Here is an 18,229-nt window from a genome sequence, read left to right on the forward strand (position 1 = left end):
ATGCAGGGATGGTACATCTAAAACAGATTACATGGGAAAAATCAAAATATAATAGCCGCATTCTTTTTCACCGTTCAACATAAAACAGATTACATAATATACAGATTTATAAAACAGATCACGCAGGCACAATGTGGGAAAAGTAAGCCTTATTTGGCATATGAAAATCTTTGTAAACAAATTTATATTTCCAACTTTTTTTATTTTTAGACACACAAACATTGATTGATTTTGTTCGGCTGTTCTCCAATTCATTACAAAATGGTAACCCTCAAACTAATTGTTTTCGCTACCGTAACTTTCGTCATTCTTGTGCGAACAGACAGTAAGCCACAGTTAACTCATGAAGAAAAAGTTGCGAAATTTCTCAAAAATTATAACGAAGAAATGTCACGCTTGAATTATGAAAGAAATGTTGCTAAATTTGATTATAACACAAATATGACAAAATATAATGAAAAACTAGCCTCTGATATGGATCTGTTATTCTCAAAACGGAATTCTAAATTACGGACAAAAGCTGGACAGTTTGATTTAAACAAGATTATGGATCAATCTAACAAAAGACAGTTGGAATTATTACTAGTATCTGCCACCGCTAAAGACCCCTTAGTCACAAAACGATTAAACAAAGTCCAGGCACAGATGAAAAAAATCTATTCAGAAGCTCATGTTCCTTATAGCCCGAAATATATAAAAACAATAAAAACAGATAAAGATGTTCTGAGGGTCAACCAAGTTGCTCAGATCTTTGCCACATCTACAGATGCCAATGAACTCCTTTATTGCTGGAAAGAATGGCGTAATTCAATAGGTCCGAAAATAACACCTTTATTTACTGAAATGGTCAGCTTGCTAAACCAAGGTGCCCGAGATAACGGGTTCCCGAATGAGGCCGAATTCCGTAAATTCGCATATGAAGTTGACGATCTTGAAGAAGTCGTATTGAAATTTTGGTCTGAATTGAAACCAATGTATGAAGAACTACATGGATATATACGACATCGTCTGACTGAGACTTATCCTGACTTGATTGATGAGAGCAAAGGAATACCAGCACATTTGTTGGGTAATTTATGGACAACAAATTGGGCAGCGCTGGCGAATCGTGTTAAACCATTCCCAGGTAACCAGCATTTATTTTAGTCCATTTTTTTAAATACCTAGATGGGATAAAATTTATCATCAAAACAGTGCTAATAATGCGTATTTCAATAACCAACATGTATGATTTGACAGTCACAAAATCGAGAAAATATTGTCTCCCAATAGTACCATCCGCAAAACGGGTACTTAATGGGTACTTAACCCGTGACAATTTATCTCAAAATATCTTATTTACGCTGTAGATTTTTCCACATCGCGTGTTCTATTCTTTAAGCTACTAATGCACCCCAAAGAAATTTATTTGAAGTTCGTGTTGATTTTATTCGACGTGTTTTATAAAAAACTAACATTCTAGACTTCAATATAGCGGACAAGTCTTTTCATTCCTATTCTCTAAAAGACGGAAACATCTGTAGCATTTTGCGACTCTCTTACTAAGAGCCCCCCCCCCCAGCGGTAACTCGCGATCACGATATCACGCATCTTTTGTCTTCAATCACGATCGCGCAAATCAGGAAAAAAATGGGACAATCACGCATCCCTTTGAAAAAGTCCAGATCTCAAGAATCTTTCAAACCAAGTTTTGACCTCTCATCGCACAATCACGTAGAAAAAATTTTCAAATCACGTAATCACGCTACAAAAAAGTCCCTATCACTTCATCACGTAAACCGCTTGGGGGACCTCTACTAACAAGCATAAGTTATGACTGTATCGAGTGTTGATCTCTTTTAGCTACATCTTGAGCTGTCTTGTTTAGCTCAATCCCATTCTTTCCCTTTAGACGAATCTGGAATTCAAGTGACACCAAAACTAGTGGAGAAAAACTATAACGTTAGTGAAATTATTCGCATTGCTGAGAAATTTTTTGTTTCTCTTGGATGGCCAAAACTATCAGAAAGTTTTTGGAAAAGATCAGTGTTTACTCAACCGGAAAATATTCAAATGATTTGTCAACCAGCAGCTTATGATATGGGAGCAAAATTTGATGACATTCCTGATATCAGGTAGGCACCCAGCTGGAACAGTCAAAACTGGCCCAAGCGGCCGATGCTCAACTAGCTTCGGCACACCTTTGCGTTCTTACATCCCTAAGTCAGAAGTTGCCGGCCAAAAAAGGAAAGTATCCAAAAACTTTCATGCTCCCGTCGCACGTGTTATTATTTCCAAAGTTATTTTCTTTAAAAGTGGGGTACCAAAATACTAAATTTACATAGGATACACAGTTTGCCCTAGACGATGCTATCATCCGTGTTATATATTATTATGATATTACGATATAACATAGTTGTATATTACAAAACGTAATATGTTGCACGGCGGAAAATAGAGTCCGTGTTTGACATTGAGCCAGTCCGACTGCTAATTTGCGTGTTTGAGATTATTCTTAATTTTTTGAATTCGGGTTAGACTATAGCATGGTCAAAGTTTGCCCCACTGTTTGTCAATATACTACTGTTCACTTTTGTTTGTGTTTGTTTTCATCCATAGAATGACAATGTGTGGTACAGTCAACGAATATTATTTCAATACAGTTCATCACGAACTTGGGCATGTTTATTACTTCATGTTCTATGCTGATCTACCGTTCGATTTTCGACAAGGAGCTAACCCTGGTATGTGTAAGGCTATTTTGGTTCGCCCTATAATTTTTATCCCTTTTAATCCCTTGAGATTTGAGATGTAATGATGTGAGGAAATGTGAATTAGTCGTGGGAAAGTCGCCAAAACCTTTCTACGTGATCTAAATTGTCTCATGCAAATGTATATTCTTACTTTTTTTCCAAAATTAGGTTCATTGTGTATCTTTGTTCTTATTTAAGAACGTTTATACCCGTTATAGTCCGTTGATGAGAACTTATGAAAATCTTTTCCCAGGATTTCACGAAGCAATTGGAGACGCATTAATGTTATCTGCCAAAACACCACTCTACCTCAAATCCATCGGTTTGATCGACCAAGCTAATAATTCTACAGGTATGTGATTTAAGAAAATTAATCCTGGATCAGGGCTTGTTGCGCCCCATATGTATCCATAATTTCTTCGACAGTGTGTTTTATTCAAGAGAAATAAGGGTACCTTTTGAACACCTTGAAATTCATCTAAGGGTTATGAAAAACTAACTCAATGTTTGAAAGGGTCCTAAAATCACGATCATCGGAACCTTGCTTTCGCAAATTTTAAAGTTATAAATTCAAAATGTTTGCTTCCAATGTTATATCTTTCTTTCTTTTTACAGCATCCAATCTCAACTTTTTGATGACATCAGCATTACGTACTATCGCTTTCCTTCCTTACGGTGCACTAATGGATATCTGGCGTTGGGAAATATTCAAGGGAAATATCAAGCCTGAGGACTACAATCGTAAATGGTGGGAATTGAGGCTAAAATATCAAGGAATCTTACCACCGGCTGAAGGTGAAGATATGGATTTAGACGGAGCAGCCAAATTTCATATTGCGTGGGATATTCCTTATATAAGGTAAGAAAAGTGGTCTTGGTTAGAATAGTTTGAAATAATGAAACGTTGATTGTCTATTTTCTCTAGTATTTATTGCACCATTTATTCAACCAGTATTTATTTCCGAATTGTATTTACATTATTTAAGTATTGTTAATTTAAGACTTCTCAGATCTTTCTAAATAATGATATCGGTCTTAGATATTGAAAGATGATAAGTGAACCATCCCCGTGTCACTTGGTGGGAAGGCTTAGGCACTATTGGCCAAAAATTGTCTAAATGACAAAAGAAAAACCCTGGAAAACCGGGAAACAACGCTTGGGTCTTATCCCCAATTGAAATTTTTATCCCCATTCTAACTGGATTAAAGTTACTGGGGTTTGGAGAGTTTGGCACATGCAGCGATCTTTTCTTCAGGCTTAAACCATGTAATGACCAAAATTTTGGCTTCTGCCTCGAGTGATATGATATGATGATATGAGCCCTCCCCACTGGGTCCTACTCTTATACGCAAAGCGAGATACCCTGCAAAATTTATATGAGGGAGTGCAGACGTTTATGACATATTTCATTATCTTTTGATAAAACAAAGACAATAATTACAGTGTCGTAAAAACTGCTCTCATCCATAAATTTTCCAGGGTATCTCACTACGCCTATGACTCCTTACGACGTAGGAATTCCTCCTTTTTCAAGGCAGAACGCTTAGTGCTGTCCGGTCACCACTGGTTCTGTGCCCGCGAAACACAGATACCATGATGCATAGTGGTGACACTTGAAACACACTTTCCGCCTTGAGTGAAGATCATATTTTATTGAACTGAAAACAGATTGTATCGATTCAATACCTTTTTTTTCCTTTTTTAGATATTTCTTTTCTACCATCTTTCAATTTTCGTTTTACGCACAAGCATGCAAAGACGCAGGATACGAAGGTCCTCTGCATCTCTGCTCATTAGAAAATTCCAAAGAAGCCGGTCAAAAGTTAAGGTAATTTCGGATCAATTTTACGAGTAGTGCAGTAATCTAATCATAGAATGAATCTATACAAGTCAAAAAGACTGTATATTTTTCTGTTCCTACCAATTCAGAAAAAGTGAAGCTACTTATTTCCCATCCAAAACGCGCCTAGAACGCGCTGCGATCATGACGTCGGGTTGTATCTAGCGGTTTCTTTGTTTTTGAGGACTACATTTTTTGAAATCTAGCGATGGATTTTACTTTCAATCCGGCGTTTGTGTTGAAAACCACGCGTGGGCGTTCTGGATGGGAAATAAGTGGCTTCATTTCCCTTTGGGCTTGGAAGTCAATGACTATGACCTCTTATTTGAAACAATTTGTTTCTTTTTTCAGGAAAATGTTGGAATTGGGTAAAAGTAAAAAATGGCCGGAAATTTTGAAACAATATACAGGATCATCGGAAATTTCAGCGGAACCCCTCATTCAGTATTTCAAACCTTTATTAGAATGGTTGAAAAAAGAGCGCAAAAGAAAGAACTATACAATCGGTTGGGACGAAAAGCTCCCTGTATGGAGTAATGCTATAATGATTAAAATGAATTTTTTACTCCCATTTCTATTGGTTATTTTAATTATGATCGTATTATGAGCTGGCGATGCAATCATCAGGATAATTGGAAATTCCATTCAACTATCATAGAAGGTGAAAGGTTTTAGAAAGAGGCAACAAAGTAACCGGGATGATCCATTATCTCTCAGTAGTAGAAAACCTTAAAAGATCTGAAAGATGAACGGTACAAGCCACGGAAAATCCATGAATTTCTGATTTACAGACTTTCTGACTAATTTTTGAAGAAGGGGTTGGAGATTTTAAACAGACATACTTGTAATGCAGGGCTTATGGTGACTAAAGGTGCAGATAATGGTGGACCATATCTAGGCAATTACAGTATTTTTGAATAATTGATAACATAATTATGATTCAATATTTAATATTTAATACTTAGGGACCTGTCTGTTTGCTAATGCTATGCCATTTAGCAAATATTTTGGCTTTGCGTAAAAATAGCTTATAATGGTCCCCTTCTTCTCGATGAATGAGACCCCAAGCTGTTTGCGTGATGTTGTGATGAGGCCTTTTTTTAGCGTGATTAAAAATTTTATTTTTCGTGATTGCATGATCAGAGATCAAAACCTGATTGTGATTTGAAAGATTTTTAAGCCGTGATACTTGATTTGGACCCTTTCAAAGGAATGCGGGATTATCCAAATTTTTTGTTGATTTGCGTGATCGTGATTAAAGACCTAAAGTTGCGTGATATCGTGATCAGAGTTACAGCTGGGGCCTTCATTTTTTCAAGTTTGCAATGTGATGTATTCTGTCAAATTTATCCAATAGAGGTCTGCGAAGCAGACTATCAGTATACATTGGAGGAAGCAATGATGTAAAATTACGTTATCACGAGTTAAGTTTCCTTTCTATCACGTTGGTTCCTCCCATCACGCAATCACGCAAATCTTAAATCAAGAAATCAAGAACTTGAAAAGACGCCAATCACGCCATCAGGAAAACGCTGGGGCGCCTCTTTTGAGTCTAAAAGATTTTTGAAGAATTTGTCATTTTTAAATTTCACTTTCTTTTTCGCATAGAATTTTGAATATGTTTCTCATACCTGATGAATTTAGTCCTTTGCTTAAGCAATTATTTGAACATAAGGCTATTAATAAAACAGGGAGTTAATTAAAACACGAAATTTTAATCTTAATCCTAGTTCATAACATCCCAAATTCAAATAATATTAAATGTATGTCCTGAGCCAACTTGGAAACTGTGTTTATCTTGGGCAAAATCTATTTTGGATGGTGTGCAAAAGAAATTGCACAAACCTTATCATCATTGCACACTACACGACCGTTTCATAACCCTTCAGATTATTGAATCAACACAAAAAGTAATCTATTGCTTTTAAGCATTTCAATTGATATTTAAGTAAGCTGAGGAAACTTATTTGCCCTTTTTAATGAAATAGGAATGCAGTTGTTTATACAAAAGATTTGACCACCTTGACCAAATTAGTACCCAGTCTGCTTTCTTTGTTTTGTTTCTGCTTTCTTTGTTTTGCTTAAAGTAACCTGGTAACCAAATTTATATTCTCCCAACTTCACATTTTTTGGTATATATGTTGCAAATTTGATCATTCCATATCAATTTTCCAAAAGATAGAAGCGTAGATATGGCTCTCAAGTATTTTGTCTTGGCTGTTGCTTTGGCACAGGTCTTCGGCGACCAATGGCCGTGCGACCGAAAAGCGGCCATTGCAGCGTTCGAAAAAAAGGAAGCTGCAACGCACTATACATTTAATGCTAATCCTTACAAAAATCAAACAGCAGAATCAATGAAGAAGATCATGGCATACCTCAAAGATGATACTTCAGTTTGCGCTTTGAAATATTTTGGTCCAGATAAAAAGGTTTATGAAACTAAAACCTTCAAAGATGAAGCGAGTGCATTGGAAGCTGATTTTATCGTTACTCATCAAGGTCGATGTGGAGCTTGCTCAACCTTACCTGATCTTGCTGTTTATCTTAAACAGAACCTGACTGGTCCCGTCCGCGCGTGTGGTGCACGCACTATCAGTCCGCTCATTCGTAGATGTTTATACGGTCTTGGTTTTACGTCAACTTGCGTTGATATCTGGGAATACAACATCAAAAACACGCGTTCAAAATGCTGGTGGACTTGCATCAAGAACTGGAGATCAGACTACAACAAACCTGACGGAAGCTTGAATGATTGCCTCCAATGTGATGAAGATAACTCGGGCCCAGTCTTTAAATATTTTGCAGGTCGCACAAGACGCAATTCTGGTATTGTCAGTGCTATCCACCGACCAAACAGTCAAATCTATCATATGAATCATTGTTATTACTAAAGATTAAATTTTTGGATTTGGCTTGAAGAATAGATAATGAAAATGAAAAATTGTACAAAATCTCTCAAAGACGTAATATCAATCCATCTTAATTAAGGTCTGGGGCTACTTGAAACAACTTTTTCATCAAAGTGAAACTTTTTGCGAGTTTCAGTTTTCAAATGTTTCTTAAGAATAAGAGACCTTAAAAGTAATAGCTTTGGAGATTTAAAATATGCCATTGTTTCCCTGTTTATGTTTGATGCTGGCTGAACACAACCCTTTCTAACAGACCCCCTTCTCACAGACCCACTGGAAAAATTGGCTACAATATCATCCCCGATGGGAAATTTTCTTCCAATTTTTGTCCCCACTGAAAATAATCAAATAAACCAGTCCTCACTACAAAATATTATGTTATTTTTCCCATCCCCACTGAATTTTCTGACTTGAAAACAAAAGAATTTGAATACCCGGCCATAAAAATATGGGAATATCAATGTCCACCGAGTTTCAGTCCGTTATTTTTAAACCCACTGGATGAAAAATCCTACCAGGTCTGGGAGAAGGAGGTGTTTGAATTGATCATTTACATCCAAAACTAGAAAGTTCAAAATTCGTAGCCCCAGACTTTTTCCAGTAACACACATCCAATCCCGATTCTAGTGTCTTTTACTATGTCTCTATGTCTCTATTTCAGCTAAAGAATATGTATTGAGTTTGTGGTTACACTGATTTCAAATAAGATTTTTCAATTCTAAATATTAAGAGATCAAATACTTACAAAATTATCTAAGAAATCACTATATTCTAAAAAAGTAATAAAAAACAGTTTTTCATTGTAAATAAACGACGACTGTAAATTTTGTCCTTGAATTATCGCATATGATGAATCCAAGCCGATGAATTTCATTTTTCCTGTGGAAGTCCACTCATTTTTTGAGGTATCCTTCCTTCGTTAGAAATGCTTTGATTTCTTTGATTTGCTTTTCACTGAACTGATGCAAAGGGCGTCTTGGTTGACCCATATCAATACCAGAAATCAAAGTGGTTGCGATTTTTGCAAATGCCACACCTAGAAGAAAAACAAATAATTTTCGTCACTTTTTCTTGGAGGGGGTCTGTGTAACAAATCCTGCATTAGGCAAAAATAAAAAGATTTCCTGACCCGGTCGCAGACTATGGGTTCATCTATATGTTTCATCATAAAGAAAATGAAGTTGACCGTTGAAGCTATCCAACGTCGTTTGGTTAGATATTCCTGCTTGTAAATCAAGTTTTGTTCGTTAGTAATATTGATGCATTAGTATTCAGGGCTTACTTCATACTGTTTCTTTGTACATAACAGTTATCTTTATAGTTCTATTTCAATGATTAAGTTATCAAAAATATCAACAAAAAATTTTCCAACCGGCCGCATGAGAGTTTTTTTCATTCACCTGCATTCCGGTGTCACAGTTAATTTCAACTCCCCTAAATTATAACCCCCCAGTCATAATAAACTAGATTATTGTGACTCCCCAGTTAAAAATTCACTAGTTTATTATGACTCCCCAGTTCTTATAAACTAGTAAATTATGACTCCCTAGAGCTAATATTTCCTAACAAATTTAGACTCCCCCTGGTTTATAATGACTCCCCCTATCTATGTAGTTAAGCTTTTGAAAAATTGTTTGAAATTAACAACAAAGAAAGGTACAAAAGTAACAAATAATTAGGATATCTACAAAATTAAACCTTTAATTCTAAAGACTCTGTTTCCCAGATTTGCGAATGCAGCCCGGGGGGGGGGGGTACTAGGGCAAGATGGGTTACGGGGATGCTCCGCTGGTCAGGGTACCTTTTTTAACCTCCACGAGTGCCAGGCGGGGTCGCAAAAACACCAAAATAGAAAAATCAGTCCCTCGTAGGGTGCCTTTTTTTGGAAAATTTGGGGAAAAAGTAGAAAATTTGAGAAAATTTCCGAGTCCCACGTAGGGTCCAATTTTCGAACCTCAGCGGAGCACCCCCCTCGGTCGACAAGGGTAGTACCCCCCCCCCCCCCGGGGAATGCAGTGTGTTAGGGTTAGTTAGGGTTAATGCAATGCAATACAATGACTTCTTTTGCTTGACATTTGAGGAGGGGAGTCTTATCCAACTAGTTTTTTAACTCCCTACCTCTTTAGAAAAAGGGTTTTGGAGAGTCATTATTTACTAAGGGAGTTATAATTTATTCTCGCCTTACTTAAAAAAAGACAAAAAGAACGACAAATTTCATAAAGAACGACAAATCTTACCATGATATTTAGAACAGAAAGGATTAAAATCCAATGCAATTTTGTGCTGAAAAATAAAACATTTTGAATTTTAAATTGAATTTGGTGAACATAAGTCCTTTAAAGTATTTCTACTCTTGATTGTATCAACTGGGATAAGGCCAACAATTGTCTTTGAGACCTGTTGTAGAGTTTTACCTGCAGGAAAAGAAACAAGCGATTGGCTTGCTTTCAGGGGGATTTTGAAGTCTACTGTTTGCAATAGAGCAGATTCTGATACCCTGCTTACGGCACGTATTCACTCCAAAGATAATGCCTCCGTAAAAGAATCTACCCGGGTTGGCAGTAGCGTAGACAGGAGGGTCTCAAAATTTGTGTAAGAAAGCAGAATTTTATGACACTGTAATTATCTATTTATAATATAAAAAGATGATTGCTGTGTCATAAAAATCTGCTATCCTACACAAATTTTGCGTCTTCTTGTCTACGCTATTGGGTTGCTACGCCAATCTGATCGTTTTTTATTCAGATTTTGGATGAATATTGTATTGAGTGCGGTGATTTGCATAACAATCTCACCAAATTAAAACGTAAATCATATACGTAAACATCAGAACTCAGTCGCTTTCGCTTTCGTTTAAAAGTAAAAAAATAACACTGTGGTCAGACCGTTTACGGATAAAAAAAAGTGGTGGTAGAGTTTGGGACACTGTAAACACCTCCGCAACTACTTACTCCGCCCTGGGCCAACCACTATTTTCAAATTTTCCCCACCTCCTAAACTATTTCCCTATTACTGGGACTGGGTGTATTTTCCAACTAATTGGGATGGAAATTCGGGTTAGGAAAAGATTACCTGTATAGATTGTGCTTCTTTCATGTTTCCATTTTTATAAGCTTTTGTGATTTCTACAAATTTATTACCAATGAAGTTAAAGCTCCTAAGGAAGGAAAGATCAAATCAAGCATTGTACTCTACATGCCCGGGGGACTCATATGGTCCGACCTACGGCATGTGCACGCCCTTATCGAGATCCTCGAAATGCACTCTAATGGTGTTCTTTTGATAGAATGCACTACAAAAGTTTTCTTTTAGCTTGATACACTTTAAGGGTGTGTTTGGGGACTGCTGAATTGCACGTCTGACAGTAAAAATCTGATATATCTTTATGGTTTTGACATGCACACAACTTGATTTGTTTGAAAGTTGTCTGACATCTCAGGCTCATTTTCAGGTTGCTTCAGAAACGTCAGAAACGTTCGGTAAAATGCACTGTAAGGATACCTTTTCACTGCTCAAGAGCTACACTGTAAGGGCATATTCTTCTGCAACTTAAATAGAGCTGTTAATTTTCAAACTCGTAATCAATGTTTTAACAAAGTTGAAAACTTCGAGTATCTTGGCCCGGGGTGGGGGCATTAGGTAAACGATCTACCGATCGCCTTTAAGGGTCCTTTTCCAAGCTTTCCAAAGTGCACTGTAAGGATCGAAATGAGTGAAGATGAGAAAAAGTGTAGTCTAAGGGTGTAAAATTTGGAAAATCTGAGCAAAAACTTTCAAGAAAATGCATCGTAAGGGGTCGACTTTTCGCTCAAATTTACCCAAAATTTGTTAAATTTTGTCGGCACTGTAAGAATTCGATTTCAAAGACTTAAATTCGGGCCGCACGTACGGGTCGTTTTTGAATTTAGTGCTCTCCCCAGGTATCTAGGACAGGCCATAAGTACTCATCAACTTAAATTCACACTTTCGACAATACATAACCCTCATATTGTAAAAATCTTCCCAGCTGGCACATAACGTTATTTCAACGTTGATCTAACATCATGTGGACGTTGTGAACGTTAGATAAACATTAAAAGAACGTTGTGTGTCAGCTGAGTTAATAAGTGCTGAAGATATACAACTTACGTGCAAACTGCACAGTCAGCACCCATTGCAAGGCCACCGAGAAATTGCTGAAATGAAGAATTAAGAGAAAATATTTGGGTAAGATGAAAATGTAGTGTTTCCGGAAACCGGCTGGGTGAAAAAAAGAAAATTTTCTAACCCAGCTGCAGACTATGGGTTCATCTAAATGGTTCATCATAAAGAAAATCAAGCTATCAAACGTCGTTTGGTTAGATCAAGGATTTATTATACACTGGATATACAAGTAACCAGATTTTTGCCGATTTCTTATGTTCTAGCTATGTCCGCAGTAATGATATTATTGTTCACTCTCCTTCCCTCATTAAATGATTTTTCGAACCAATTTTATTGCATTTCTTATCGAAAATCACTCATCCAATTCTCAAAAGAGACTTAAAACTTTCCTGTGAGAGTCAGATTCTTCCACTTAATTGCTAATTATAAGTCGTTATGACGTTTCAAGCTGTGAGAAAGATGCAAAAGACGTGTTGTGTATAAGAAATTTAATGTTGACACCGGAAATTTTCAAACTTCAACCTCAAAAAAACCACCTTGCCACCACGTACCTCCAAAGGATTTTCATACCACAGTGAAGCCAAGACACTCAAGTCTTATGTATGTTAATTTCAGCTCTTTTTGGGACAGTCTTGGAAAGATATTTCCAATTTAAAATTTCGTGTCACTATAAGCCTTTTGTCTAAATTTCTTGTCTAATGATGTCTAATGATAACTTATCTGAGCACAAATGTATCCAGCGTGGAATGCTAGCCTTACTTTCAAACTTTTTTTTCTGCAAGTGTAAAAAAAGAAAGAGATGGAGAAATTTTTAAAAACAAGACTGATAAACACTTTTAAAAATCAAACATCTTCGAGTCACCATGACAGTTGTCCTTTGCGGACAAAGCTAGAACATCAATTGTTTTGAAACAATGAATATACAATGATTGCTCTCCATCGTTTTATGAGTAGTTTATCCAGTGTATAATAAATCTTTGGTTAGATATTCCCGCTTGTAATTCAGAGCTTACTTCATACTGTTTGTGTTTGCACATAAAAGTCATCTTTAAAGTTCTACTTCAATGATCTTAAGTCATCAAAAATAGCAAAAAATTATTTTTTTCCGGCCGGCCGCATGAAAGCTTTTTCCTTCACCCGCATTCCGGAAACACTACATTTTTTGATTTTCACCTAAGAATCTAAATTTTGTTGGCTTGATTAAAAATAACTATATTATTCTTTTATTAGAACAATATGAGAAGGAGTCTATAAATTACGAAAAAAGAATGAGCCTCGTTTGTATTTCAAGAAAATCAGATTATCATATAAGTGATTTTTTTTTCATTTAAGAAAAAACTCCAGGGGAATAAGGCGGGTTCGTGAAGGTCAAAATTCTTGGTTGCAACGTTACAAATCATTTTCATAAGCACATTTTGGGCTCAAACGAAGCGTATAACTAAGTAGAATAAGATTCAGTCTAGGCAGATGTATTTTGATTTAGAAATTTTGCGTAATTCGCAATTTGAGTCCAAAATGAGCTTCTAGAAATGATTTATGTAACGTTGCAAGCATTTTGACCCCACCTTAATCCCCTGAAGAAATCGAATCTGACTTTGACGATTGAACGAGTGACGACAATAAAATATTTTTTTAACAATTGAAATGTTCACATGAAATAGTTTCTTACCCAATCAAATCCATAGAATACTTTGAGAGGTTTGGGTTTGAATTTAAGAGGAACAATCATTTCGTACATATTTTCTGAAGAGCATTTCAATCCTGCAAATGTTTCAATCTTCTCATAACATAATGACATCAGTTTTGACATGTCCACTAAAGCGAGTTAGGTAAAATAAAAATAAATCTCTTAGCTCTAGTTTAAACGGCCCGCTTTTCGCCCTGTCTATTCACGACCTTGGGATGAAAGGATTCTATTTGACATTTTCTTTGATTTTGTCAATTTCAATTTGAAAAAAATGGCTGAAAAAAAAACAGGTTCCACGTTGAATGCTAAGTAAAAGTCATGCTCGATTGTCTAACAATTAGAAAAAAACAAATAGTTTGGCTTCGCCTGAGAGTAATAAGGAGAATTGTTAACCGGTTACTTTTTCGAAGCGGGCTACATGACTTTTTGCGCAATGCAATTGGTTCTTTTCGCATGACGACGGGCCTACATTGTCCAGAGTTGCCCGTCGTTAGGAAAATTCATTGTGACGTCACTTTTTCAAAGGAAAATGAACAATGCGTTGACATCATTTCTCTCATTTTTTATTTCTGACGTCAGAAATTATAGCAATTTTATATCTCTTTTCGCTTGTTTTTTCTGCTTTATTTCGCTATTTTTCCTGGATAAAGTGCTAAAAATCAATCGAAGCTGAAGGAAACTGTTAACAAATACAATAATGACCGGTTTTTTTCGGGCTGTACTGAAAATATTGCCCTCGGTCAACGCAACAACCTCGCAAGCTCGGTCGTTACTTGACCTCGGGCAATATTTCTCAGTACAGCCCTCACTAACCGGTCATTATTGTATTAAAGTATCAAGATAAGCTTTCCTATTCCAATTTGAGCAAGTTATTTTCTGGATTATTGCAGTAAATTTTGTTTTTAATAACTGTTGGTAGACAACTTGATTCATTGGCCTCAATCCCGGCCTCAATTTGTGCTATGTTATCTTTCTACAAGCTGAACTGGGAGCTAGGCAGATTATATCATGCAAAAATATCGACTTTGCTACAAGTATTGAACAAAAACTCATTTATTTCGAAGTTACTTGACAGGTATAAAGATCATTGTTTCCACAGCCCCAAAGGGGTTAGTTACGTAACTCCTGGATGGGAAATGATGCCATTTTCCTTATCCTAGGCTAAATTCGCGGTTTTTGTATGGTGGTTTTCTAAATGCGGGGAAAATCTTGAAGGCTTCACTTTTTCTGGTTGAGAAAGGTTGAAGATTCCTTTCTAGCTTCTTCGGAGCTTCAAACTCAATGGTATATATACTTTTTGTTTCGCCTTTGAAGGCTTATCAACTGACATTGTCCAGTCTAGGCTGTAGACTAGATACATGGGGCAATAGAGGAACCACTCACCTTTGACACCAGTGAAGGATGGGAGGTGATAGTACATGAAAGGTGTATTGGGTGCTTCTGATGCCACCTCTTCCAAGTAATCTGATAAATATTCTATGTGACAAAACAAATAAGTTAAATACGTTGGAGAACTTCTACATCATTTTTTGTTTACGTTTGGTGTCAGCTAATGAAGATAGCTCTCAAAATCGATGATAAGTGTAGCTAGCATTATATATTTGGCAAGTCTAAACCATTTTTGCGATAGTAACAGATAGACTTTATCAAATTATGCTCGATGATCAGAGCTGCATAACGTGTACGAGAAAAAATAACAGTTTGAAATATGATAGTACTTGAAGTTTCAACTTTATCAAATCGTCAGCCATTTCAAATTTAGTTTTTTTCTCTTTTACACATAAAAAATCATTATGCCATAAAATATCGAACTCTTTATTCAACTTTTTCGAAGGGGGTTTATCTAGGATGGGGGTGGTCGACTATAATAAAGCATAAACTAGTGCCGCCATTTACCTTCATTCATAGGTTTGAGGAAACTTGGTGAAATACAAGCCACTGCATCTGCTCCATTCTCCTTTGCATGACGAACCTGGGTGATGATAATAAGAAAAATCCTTCACTTTACCCGCCATCTTTGATTACCCGTAAAGAAACAGTTGCAGTGTCAAAACTTTTCATAACATCCAACGGGGCTACATCACAAGTATCCAAAAAAAAGATATATAGCGCTCTTGCTGCATACACACCACAATTGATTATTGCTACCATTAGGTTACCACTTTCAAAAAATCTCAAATAAAAGATAAGTATTGGTTGGCCGGTACTAAGGTGTATAAAGTATAAAGCTCAGTGGTGGATAACGCACATCCCTCAAGCTTTTGATAAAAGACCTACCATCTCTTTAGTTTCATCCATGCAAGATGAACCGCACTGTATAATGATCATGTCCAACCTAAAAATTACAATAGAATTTCAGGAGCTTCGAGGATTTTCAGAAACAGTAGAAACTATATTTCTTGCGATATTCACTTTTTTTGCCAGCGATGGCTTAAAACACGATATCTAGCCCTCTGGGCTTTATAAATCTGTGGGTAAAACAATATACACTTTGCTCAGACTCTCATGTACTCACATATAATTTAAAAACATCAAAAACATCTCTTTCTTATTGACAAGGAAGAAATTTGTCAGCCTTTGAGAGTAAGGATAAAAATCTATGTATCGTCCATGTTAACGCTTAGATTACTGACGATTCTGAGTCTGTGATTAAAATTGTTTCGGGATGAGGGAAAACTCTTTTAATAAACCTTTCTAACTGATACCGAGCCTTCTCACAGACCCAGTGGGATTTTTTCAGCTAGTGGGGGTAATTATAACGAACTGAAACTCGATGGGGATTGAGACTTCCATATTTTTTTTGGCTGGGGATTTGAATTCCATTGTTTTTAAGTCAGAAAATATAGTGGGGATGGGAAAAATAGCATAATATTTGCATTGAGGATTGTTTTATTTGATTATTTTCAGTGGGGAAAATTTTGAGTATAATTTTCCACCGGGCAGTATTTTGGCCAATTTTTCAATGAGATGGGTTCCTAGTGGGTCTGTGAGAAAGGGGTGTGCTTAAAAGTCAGACAGGAGAACGGGGCAATAACGTACTTATCTTTTCCAAACTTGAGCCATGCTTCAGCAATCATTTTTCGTTCGCTCATGGATAGACTGGTGAATTCACCTGTTGTTCCAGATACTAAAATGCAAATAGTGGAAAGGACGGATGATTCAGTATGTAGTAGAGCCACAGAAGCCTACCCAGCTGGCACACAACGTTGTTTTAACGTTCAAATAACGTTATTTGGACGTTATGAATGTCACACCGTCTGGGTAAGAAACATCTCCTTTTTCGTTATTAATCTTATTAGAACCCAGTCTATTTTAGATTTTTTTTAGCTCACACAAGGAAAACCTTGATTAAACCTTAGTGAATCCCCCCCCCCCGTTTAAGGGTTAAACTTTATCAAACTTTAGAAATATTGCTCGATAAGTCGGAAGGTTGACCACAGAAATGGCCACATCTTGAAAATTAGTAAACTTGGGACCCTATCAGATATCTCTAGAGTCTGAAAAAGGGACCCTGATCAGCAGCACGTCCCCGTACTTAATTTTGCCTAAGTGCAAGCCCCCCCCCGGGCTTGTATGCCCACTAAACGATGGGTTGTATAGTTTTTTACACCAAAGCTCTTACCAAACACTCCGTTAACTCCAGTCTGCACCAAATGGTCGACAAACTTTCCAATCGCCTCATAATTCACCGTTCTGGAATCAGATAATAAAAAAAAAACAAGCAGCTAAAAAATTTGGAACTTTATAAAAAATTTTGAACGCTAAATTTTATCAGCTTTTAATTGATGATGGTTTTATCGTCCAAATATACCTCCGAAACTTTTGTAGAAAATTTTCATAAAGGGGAATTGGTACCCTGAGTATCAGAGGTTAAGTTTTCAAAGAAAATAGTAACCTCTGAAGACAAATAATAGAAATTTTATCGCGCATGTGTCAATCTAATCACTGTAGAAAAAATCAAAGATGAAGAGCAAATATTACCATATTAATGTCTAGCAGACTGTATCAGTATGCAGTTTACTATTTACGAATTCCCCAGAAACCTCCAAGTGTAGTTGAAATGAGTTTATTTCGAAAGAAATCTTTTACATGATCCCCAAATGTATAACAGTAATTACTAAACTTTTAATTATGGAAATGTCACTTTAATTGAATCGAAATAATAGACAGACTTTATGTTATGATTCTCTATCACTGACTCTTTTTACAAAGCATTGATGACTTTTTGTAAGTTGTGTTTTCAACGACGGGAATAAAAATATCGACTATGACGCTCATCCAAGATCTTGGATGGTCGTCATGGTTACTTTTGTCTTCGCTGATTGCGCGATGAATAGAATCTCGATTCGTTGGCACAGCGTAAATATATGATTTTGAGCTGTGCTTTTCACGGTAGGGAATTGGGGCAAATAACATCAAACATCTTAAAGACATTGCATTGATGGGAAAAATAGCATAGTCGTTTATGACTCTAGGGTAAAAAAATCGGCTGAGTAATAGCTTATGTCGCAAAAAGTCTATCAGCATTCATCTAACGTCCATGCCAGCCGTTAAAAGAACGTTGATCATTAGTGTGAAGGCTTACCCGTCTTGGTATGTTGGTGTGACAGGAGGTGCACTTATTCCTTTGTAGTTCATCAATTTCTCCATTCGTCCGTTTAAGTCCATGGTTTCCAATTCTTTTGGATCAGTGCTAAAGCCTAAATGTTGACTAAAAAAATGCAATTGATTCTTTATGTGACTTTCTGATTGAAAGTTGATTGTTCCGATTGAAATCCCTTTTGCGGATTTCTTACTGAAAGTTAAATTATTTTCAAAAAGAAGCCTTCGTAGCACACATCAAACACTTCTCAAACTACAGTAATACCTCCTATTTCGATTTTGCTCGTCTCGTGCGCAAGGAATTACATTAGTGAA

General features: G+C 36.5%; 2 protein-coding genes across 2 annotated transcripts; one reads left to right on the forward strand and one right to left on the reverse strand.

Annotated features, from left to right (window-relative positions):
• Nucleotides 1-676: 676 nt before the first annotated feature.
• Nucleotides 677-6,208, forward strand: LOC136821043 (angiotensin-converting enzyme-like). The gene is made up of 7 exons (XM_067077277.1): nucleotides 677-1,126; nucleotides 1,892-2,114; nucleotides 2,599-2,723; nucleotides 2,986-3,084; nucleotides 3,348-3,591; nucleotides 4,439-4,561; nucleotides 4,925-6,208. Exons 1-7 carry the CDS (start codon nucleotides 844-846, stop codon nucleotides 5,178-5,180), a joined length of 1,353 nt encoding a protein of 450 aa, XP_066933378.1. The 5' UTR covers nucleotides 677-843; the 3' UTR covers nucleotides 5,181-6,208.
• A 1,961-nt stretch (nucleotides 6,209-8,169) lies between these two features.
• Nucleotides 8,170-18,225, reverse strand: LOC136821044 (N-acetylneuraminate lyase-like). The gene is made up of 12 exons (XM_067077278.1): nucleotides 18,180-18,225; nucleotides 17,898-18,023; nucleotides 16,935-17,005; nucleotides 16,352-16,439; nucleotides 15,590-15,647; nucleotides 15,209-15,284; nucleotides 14,696-14,788; nucleotides 13,295-13,440; nucleotides 11,611-11,657; nucleotides 10,555-10,639; nucleotides 9,720-9,765; nucleotides 8,170-8,518 (listed from the first exon to the last, which is right to left on the reverse strand). The coding sequence occupies exons 2-12, from the start codon at nucleotides 17,978-17,980 to the stop codon at nucleotides 8,376-8,378; spliced, it is 936 nt and encodes a 311-aa protein (XP_066933379.1). The 5' UTR covers nucleotides 17,981-18,023; nucleotides 18,180-18,225; the 3' UTR covers nucleotides 8,170-8,375.
• Between the last annotated feature and the right edge of the window lie 4 nt (nucleotides 18,226-18,229).

Source organism: Clytia hemisphaerica, unplaced genomic scaffold, assembly GCF_902728285.1.
Source record: "Clytia hemisphaerica strain Z4C2 unplaced genomic scaffold, Clytia hemisphaerica genome assembly, whole genome shotgun sequence".
Classification (NCBI taxonomy): Eukaryota; Metazoa; Cnidaria; class Hydrozoa; order Leptothecata; family Clytiidae; genus Clytia; species Clytia hemisphaerica.

Excerpts from the sequence above, each read along its gene's own strand:
- LOC136821043 (XM_067077277.1), top strand. The coding sequence starts at position 844 with ATGGTCAGCTTGCTAAACCAAGGTGCCCGAGATAACGGGTTCCCGAAT. Across the intron at positions 1,127-1,891 it reads TCGTGTTAAACCATTCCCAG|ACGAATCTGGAATTCAAGTG; the intron begins GTAACCAGCATT and ends CTTTCCCTTTAG. Across the intron at positions 2,724-2,985 it reads TCGACAAGGAGCTAACCCTG|GATTTCACGAAGCAATTGGA; the intron begins GTATGTGTAAGG and ends ATCTTTTCCCAG.
- LOC136821044 (XM_067077278.1), bottom strand. The coding sequence starts at position 17,980 with ATGGACTTAAACGGACGAATGGAGAAATTGATGAACTACAAAGGAATA. Across the intron at positions 15,285-15,589 it reads TGGATGAAACTAAAGAGATG|GTTCGTCATGCAAAGGAGAA; the intron begins GTAGGTCTTTTA and ends ATCATCACCCAG. Across the intron at positions 9,766-10,554 it reads AAGAAGCACAATCTATACAG|CACAAAATTGCATTGGATTT; the intron begins GTAATCTTTTCC and ends TTTATTTTTCAG.